Source organism: Atta cephalotes, assembly GCF_000143395.1.
Source record: "Atta cephalotes unplaced genomic scaffold scaffold00076, whole genome shotgun sequence".
Classification (NCBI taxonomy): domain Eukaryota; kingdom Metazoa; phylum Arthropoda; class Insecta; order Hymenoptera; family Formicidae; genus Atta; species Atta cephalotes.
Window position 1 is genome coordinate 277,941 of NW_012130140.1, and position 8,767 is coordinate 286,707.

Here is an 8,767-nt window from a genome sequence, read left to right on the forward strand (position 1 = left end):
AAAATAAAATTAAAATTAAAGTTTAAAAAAGTTTAAAAAAAGTTAAAAAGTTTAAAACGTTTAAAAGTTAATTAAGTTAAGTTAAAATTAATATAAAGTTAACTAAGTTAAGTTAATTAATTATTTTATTTTTTTTAACTTTTAACGTTTTAATTAGTTACTATCCAATTCTAAAAATGAGTAAATATTTATAATAAAGATAATAATATTAAAATAAATAGGAATTTTATATAAATAAAAATAGACTATAATTGTAATTTTATAAATCTGTTAATTATTTGTAACTATTATTGCGTTTAGTTTTGAAACTGAAATTGATCAAATTGAACAAATTTTATTCGTCGCTTTCATTAAATAGATTACAGCAAGGGATCCTTGAGCTCCATCCAGGTCGTCGCTGCCCTAACGAGGCATGCGCCTTTCTCTAAGAGAGATATACATGCAACCCTTTCCTCTGTGTTTCTCTCTCTAAGAGACACTTCGGCAAGCTCCCACTTTGACCCTTAACGACGTAACACGTGAAATTACATAGTGAAGCTATGTATGATGAAGATCTTGCATCTATCGTGAGCTTTCTGCCTCAATCGCTTCTATACATTTGGAAATTTCATTTTGATTAATTATCTATATATATATATATATTAATTATCTATATATATATATATATATATTTTCTTTTGTATACTTATATATTTTGTATGTATAACATTTGTATCCATCTCTATTATTGTTTGCGATTTTAGTAAATCGCGAATAATAAATTTATTAATTAGTATAATTTTAATTAAATTTTATTTATAATATAAATAAAAATTAAAATTTTTAGATAATTCTGTAAGAATTATCACATAAGATTAACTATTGATCAGGAATATTTTTTATAATAGGAAGCAGGGGTGCGTTACGTCACTAATAAAAAGAATATATGCACGTGGGTAGCAAGGGGACCCTCTGTCACTCATCGTTAGGGCATAAATTGTCGCGTGTTGTTGGAAAATCACGGAGATCGGTGGTTGGGAAACAGGCGCCGAGACGTCTCGACGCCGTTTCACTGGCGTCGTCTTCTCCAGGCTCCGGCTTTCTTCCTCCCCCTTCCTCTTTTGTCTGTCCCCTTATATTTCTCTATTGATCTCTTCTTTCATCGTGCAATTGATCGCTCTCCATCCGCCATCTTGCATTACATAATTATGTTACATATAATTATGTACAAAATTACAAGGATATACGTATATTAAGTTTAGGATTTGCTTTTTGTTTTCTATCTGATCCTTAAAAAAAAAAGAATTAATTAGTGTTCCAATAAATTGGTTAACTATATAGTAATTAATATTTTTCATTAATTATTCATGTAGTATATATCCTCAATTATTGATAGAGCTAACCAATTTATTGGAACACTAATTAATTCTTTTTTTTTAAGGATCAGATAGAAAACAAAACAGTAATCAGTTCTTTTTCATAAGAAAATATTAAAGCTATTTTTTGAAAAAAACTTTTAATCAAAATAAGAATCTACACTTTCAGCAGATTCAATTACCGCGACTGAAAGTTTATTTTATGTACTGTCAAATTTTGAAACATCAATGTAATCGAACAGGAAGGTTACTTCCGATATTGGGCGCGACGTGTGAGTATGACATAAGATTAAAATACTTTCGTCGGCGGACATCAAGGACGACATCATCTCTTGGGAAGCGTTTTATTTCAACGCTGTAGCACAAAGTTAGAAACGGAAATATGTATACGTATTATAGAAAAGTATTACATTTTTCATAACTATCTCGATAATTTAAATGGTAAATTGCTTGCAGATTTCAGGTTTAAAAAAAAGCCAAAAATGTATCAGAGCATGATTTAAGTAATTATTAAATAATTACTTAAAGGAATTGATAAAAAAAATAAAAATTCAGATTTATATATAATGAAAAATAAAAGAGAATTATAAAAATAAGGATCTTATTTATTTAAATATTAAGTAAAATAAGTTATTCATAGAGACAAATTCTCGATTACTACTGATAAATTAAAGAAATAGTTTATTAAAAGAAATGTAACATTCATAAAAAAAAAGATTAAATAAAATTAAATTTAAGTAAGATAAAAAGATTTATAAGTAAAAGATTAAAAATAACCTAATTAATAAACGAGGAACATAATTTGCTCATTTGTATAATTCACTCTAAAAAAAAAAATTTAATAATAAGCGGTAATTATTTTACTATATGCAATGATAAAAGAAAATTATAACCAAAAAAATTACGTATTTATAAAATAAAGTTATTACTCTACGAAGATTGTTCTTTTATAACAGATAAATCAATTGCACACAAGAATAATGTATATTACTGATCTTTTATCAGATACAAGTCCACAGAATAGAAGTGTAAATAATAAATAATTAATTAACATAAATAATCAACGCATGAAATATAAAACATCAATATATAAAACATCAATTAGAAGATTGAAAACATGAAATAACAAGTTTCAATCTTTGTTTACAGGTTTCTGTGACTTTGATAGCGGTGTGAAAAACTACAAAGTAACAAAATGGCTGCGTTTGTGGCGAAGCAGATGGTCGGAAACAAGCTCAATGCGGTTAAAGGTACGTGATTTTAAAGAATGTTTTTTTCGATTGTATTTCAAATTATATTTTCTTTTGACAGTTAATTAGCTAATTTATTTTTTACCTCAGTAATTCGAATTATTTCATGACATCTTTCATATCTTTCATGTCTGTGTCAGCATATTAAATGTAAATAAAAGAGAAAAATAAACTGTGATCTTCAATGTGTCTGTAAAAATCTGGAAACGCGAATATCTCAGGCTAAACGTTTTATCGCGATCACGAACGCCGCTTTTACGATAAAATTCAATCGTAACTGTAAAAGGAAACGCTTTAAAGACTTCTCGGAATTCCTTTCTATCCACGCCAGTTTCAGCGAGACGTGACTCGTTGCAAATTTGTTTGCCGCCATCTTGGATAGACTCCGAGCGGAACATTACACCACTCGATTATTTTGACATGAGGTATTCAATTTATCTTTCTTGAAAAAAAAGATAAAAACTCAAATATTAAAATTATTGTAAGAGCTGTTCATTTAGCTTCTAACTACTATAAATGACAGTATTCATTCATAAATAAATATATGAGATAATCGAGTAGTTAAAAATCTTTAAGACTGAAAGTGCAATATTTTGAACATGTTATGCCTGGCACGTCGTGTATCAGCACGTTTTGCTTATGCAATTATCATAAAACTGGATGGATCAGCATGCAACTACTATGGCAGTCCTTGCAGCTATTATAGCCACGAGCATCTGCAGTAAAATTGCGCTATCTTTCCATACATGCACATAGCCTTCGGAGTCTTGTTCGTGTTTATCGTTGTATTGGAGCTATTACGACGAAACATAATGTTTCGGAAATTCTCTATACGATTAATTTTCCCGTTGTAACACCCTTAGAGCATTTTCAACGAATGCATAATTAATACAGAGCTTTTCAAAATATATTACTTTTAGAAATCAAGTCTTGCAAGAGATAATAATGAAGGATTATGATAAAGGAAGCAAAATTTCAATTACAAAATGGAATACAATACATAATGCAGAGATATTCAGTATAAATATTGTTTCTTCTTTTTTTCTCTCTTTGTAACAAAGAGTATATACAACAATTTACAACGTGAGCATAACTGGTTATTATTTTTTGTTAATATGAAACGTTAATGTTTTCAAATTTTGACCGCAATTGCGATTAGAAATTAGTTGAAAATGATAGAGAGACGTACCTGTAGAGACAAACCGCGATGCCCTGTTCGTTCGTTCGTTCGCTTCTAGGATGTCGGCGGATTGAACGATGGCCGGCAATAAAACTTCTGTCATTAAGCGAAAGTTTCAGCTTTCGTGTGCGACGAAGCGGGGAAGCGTGTCGCGGGGAATCCATAATGGGAAAAGCGGGGGAAATGGGACCTTCCTTACAAATCGCGAACTCGACATCTACTTTGAATTCTTCGTCCATTTGAGAGACGGGGAGAATAGTTTTATAAAATAGAATAGATGGATATGATGTAGAACAGTAAACTTCCTCTTTGTTATTTTATACAATGTTTCGGGAAAACTTTCTCTTGTTCCTTCGAAATGCTTAACAAAGTTGATAGGCAAACTGCAATATAAAATTTTTGTAGGAGATTTTAATATGCAAATGTGCCGAATTAATGTATATATATTCTTTTTGAAATCTATGTATATAAAAACTACATATATATATATATATATATTGAGCTAAACAAAATATCTATGTATAAGAATTATAAATAAATATAAAAATCAAAACGAATCGTGAACGAACGTGACTATGATTAAAAGGGAAATTAGAAATGAATATAATAGTGGAAGAGAAGAAATCGGCAACCCAGACCAATTGCAGAAGCCAGGTTCAATAAAAGCCCACAACGGTTTTCCAAACTGAGCTGCATTTAGAAGTTTGGGTGAGTGTCTCGTTTCTCTTTCCTCTTCTGTCCTTTACTCCGAAACTCCAGCAGCTTTTTCGTTGCCTACGGAGGTTAATTGACATCCCTCTAATCGATCGACCGCGGCCTATGGTATCGAAAACCTAACTACGATGAGTTGATGAAATGCCAAAATAAAAAAGAGATAGATGAATCATGAGACTTTTTTTAATAAAAACATAGGATAAGATTAAATAATTGTTTTTCACATAATTGTTTTTGTTTCCATGATTTATTGATTTAATTAACTTGCCTAACTTTTTAATTCTCAACATTATTTGAACAAATACTTAATACGATAGTGCGACATATATTATCGAACTTTAACAAGTACCATTACTTGAATTAAAGGTGTTTATTATGGACATTACCATTTAATCAATAAACTGAACTATTCGACGTTATCGCGATATGACAGACAATTACCTCAATTAATTATGCGCTTCGTGATTTATTCGAGGAGATAACATGGGTATTTATATCGACGAATCATCGTGATAATACGGCTGTCCCTCATCTTTGATGTCAACAGAAATCCCTTTTTAAAAATAATGCGGATTGCGATCGTTGAAAATCGAAAGACCGAAAAGACCTCGAGGAACAACGTATACAAACCGTATTGTGTAATGTCGCAATTCGGCAGAAATTTTCCGAATAATTTCGACCGCGTACAGCATACAGAGATCGTAATTTATGTCCCAGATACAATTACACAGTTGCCTGAGATAATTAACATAATGATGTCACACACTCGTACGAGACAGGATACCTTAATTGCGGAACTTTCGCTCGTCGTTAACGATTTCCTCACGCGCGATATACTTGTTGCAATACAACAGTTGTGATACAATTACTCCTAAAAGTCGGACCAATATCGATTGTATCGAGCGATTTCACTAAGAGTATAATTACACATTGCAGAATTTTCAAGTGAACATTTGATGGAAATAAATGTGCTTGACTTTTAAAATTGAACATTCTCTAAATAAATTTTTCATGTCCACAACTCAAAAATGTATGCGTGTATTTTTTATTAATAAATTTCAGTTGGAATTCAAGATTTATTTCTCTAGATATTTAAAATTGGAAAATTGCGGGGAAATGGTGAAACTGACATAAAGTAATTTGCATCGCAATATTTTCTACAATAACATCAGAATTTTAAGTAACGTGTCAATATATAATACAAGTCAATTTAGTAATTAAATATTTGACGTTCCTGCATTTGCAAATTATTCGTTAAATGTAGAATATTATTGATAAAATGCGGGAGCAAATGTGCCACCGTCGATTAAATGAATAAACGTTTAAAGATTTGTTAGTTAATATGATTGAGTTTCATTAAATGAAAAAATATTGCTTTTATATATCTATGTTTCATATCATCAGACAAATTTTAAATTTTTTACTGCGATATCGTTTACTTTAATAATGAAAAACTTTTATTCGACAAAATTATTAACCAATCATCACTGTTTCAAGATATCCAACAGTGCATCTACTTTAATTGAAATCTCGTTTTGTAATATTCGACTAACGATTTGTCATATGATAGGGGAATGAAAACGAGGAACGTATGGCGGCGCAATCTGTCGGAGAAACGAGCAAAAAAGCTCGATATATTTCGTGCTTGCGTTTTTGCGGTTGGACGTACCGATCGATCGTTCCAGTTTTTTTTGGTTCGTTAAAAAAAAAAAACCTCATAGGGGATTTTATAAGAAATAACTTCGTTACGTGGAGTAGAAGGAAAAATAGAAAATTTGGACGCGAGAGCAATGACGCGACGAGATTCCATAATTTTCAGCTGCTTAATCGAGAAATTCTTGTAATCCGACCATTGGGCAAGTTAAAAAAAGGATCTATAATAAGAATTGGGCGATACTTTTAAGACATTCTATTTAATTTTCATTGAATGATTTATTCTTTAATGATAGAGACATCGATTACTAATGCTAAAAATATGATGAGATGGAATTCTCATATTGCGAACTTTTTATCAGACGTACATTACTAGGAGGAAGTTCTGTCTGAAACATCGCTTTTTCCGTGCGTGTATTGAAATTTTCGCCGCCGTTGCTGCGGCCGAGTTACGTGTATTTCTATGCGAGTCGATTTATAGTGATTTCACATTACATACGACCGCTACGTTTAGCGATATTTAATTAAATCCCGTCTGGTAGGCGGAAACTTCTGTCGATAGTTCGAAACAGTTTGCAACCACTCTTACCACGGCCATCGGCCACGGCTCGCGGCGTGAATGGTCACGTGAACACAACAACCGTTATTTAGAAAGATCAGAATGTCCAGATAATGTGTGAGTCGTGAATCGTTTTATAACAAAAAAAATTCATATTGGACAAAAATATGAAACATGCAGGATTGTTTGAATAGGAGGTTGGGTGGAAGAAGATTGATACGTGTTTTAGCAAATGAAATAATAATAACAACTTTATTGCTTACGTATAAAATTGATTACGTATAAAATTGGTTAGTAATAATAGTTAAATATAAAAAACACAAAAGCAAAAGTTTTTTATACGTTAAAAGTAAAAACATCGAGCAAAGTTGTTATTATATAAAGACCTATAATATATACTGAAAAAAAATGAACTTGTTTCAATAGCATTTATTTTAATTGAAAATAATCTTGTTTATAACAACAGTTATTGATAAAACAAATAAAATTTTATTAAAACAAGAGCATAAGTATTTATTTTATTAATGGTGTTATCGAATTAACAAAATTATTTTCAATTAAGATAATGTTGTTGAACACATTTTTTTTTTTCAGTGTAATAAAAATATCTTAATGAGCATGTAAATAAACAGAGCGAATTACAAAACAAGTAATTAAAACAATAAAAAAGAGTAAATTCTTGCAATATTGATTTTATAATGATTGATATTTTTTCACGAAGATATTTCCATGGATTATAACAATAAAGATTTTTCTTTATCTGTTGTAGTAATATACTTTTTTATGATGCGCTGTCTCGTTATACGTTCAGCAGTACAGCTAGTCACTGCCGCGATGCGACGAGTATTTTCTTCCACCTTTTACATAATTTCATTAGAAGGGTCGAGTTAGTTTCATAAGCGTAGCAAAAATGCGGATAAGAAAAGAAATGTAAGGAATATGATAGGCTTGGAAATTTAATCAACTTTTTCTCTTTTTCTTTCTCTATTCACCGATAATACGTTCTCTCTCTTTTTCTCCTTCTCTCATCTACCTTTTAACATTATTTTATATCTTATTTCTACTATTTTTAGTTTAAAATAATGAAAATTCTTTGCTCCATTAAGAAAACATTATTTCAGGTTCGAAGTTAGTAGACGATAAAAATATTAACTGCTTGGTTTTATCCGAATAATTTAAAAAATACTTTGTTCAATATTACATAAGAATTACAAAATATTAAAATCTTTTATATACATAGACTCTTGAAGCTATCCTGATATATCGAGATCATTTACTGAAGATAATTTATAAAAGGTATTATTATTTATTATTATTTTCGACAATTCTGAGTGAGACATATGTAGGGAGATTTCTGTTCTTATGACACGGTAGTATTATGGCATGGCTTGAAATGAGGTAATTTATTTTAAGATCTCCTATAGTGGTAGAATTCAGGAATATTCCGTATATTGAGACCTTTGTCTGAATAATCTAAAAAGGATGGTGCTAGCTTGAGTTTGAGTAAAGAATGAAGAGATTCCATCTCATTGCAGCAAAATGGATCGTAATAATGATGTATTGGCACTTTAAGTCAGCCAGATTTCTTCGAAATGTGTTGGAAAATGTCGCACCGAACTCTAATAATATCGTCCCTTCTCGTTCAATTCGAGATATATTTGTCCATAATATTTCAACTTTGAAAGTTTAAGCGGATGAATCATGCATAATTTCCAGAACTGTTATTCTGGACTATAAGCAAGAATAATTTTCTCTACGATTTACTTGCAAATCGTACTTGAAGCTTCTGTTTACGTAAGAATTATTTCTCTGATACTTCTCAAATATATGCTAAATGTTGGTTGCAACTTAGTTTCTCAGTCATTTCTCCTTGTTTCACAAGTTGCAAGGTTCGTGAGACTTTCTAAGCAAAGCTATATATTCTGAGAATAAGGAACAAAGAAAAGAGAGAGAGAGAGAGAGAGGAGGAGGAGAGGAGGAGGAGAGGAGGAGGAGAGGAGGAGAGAGGAGGAGGAGAGGAGGAGGAGGAGAGAGAGGAGGAGGAGGAGGAGAGGAG

General features: G+C 30.9%; 1 protein-coding gene across 2 annotated transcripts in view; it reads left to right on the forward strand.

Moving 5' to 3' along the window:
• The first annotated feature begins 2,550 nt into the window (after nt 1-2,550).
• Nucleotides 2,551-8,767, forward strand: part of LOC105624349 (complexin) — a 98,624-nt gene continuing 92,407 nt past the window's right edge. For both annotated transcript variants that reach the window (XM_012205709.1, XM_012205710.1), the window contains exon 1: nt 2,551-2,605. In XM_012205709.1, coding sequence (XP_012061099.1) covers nt 2,551-2,605 — 55 coding nt within the window. The remainder of the gene's footprint in view (nt 2,606-8,767) is intronic.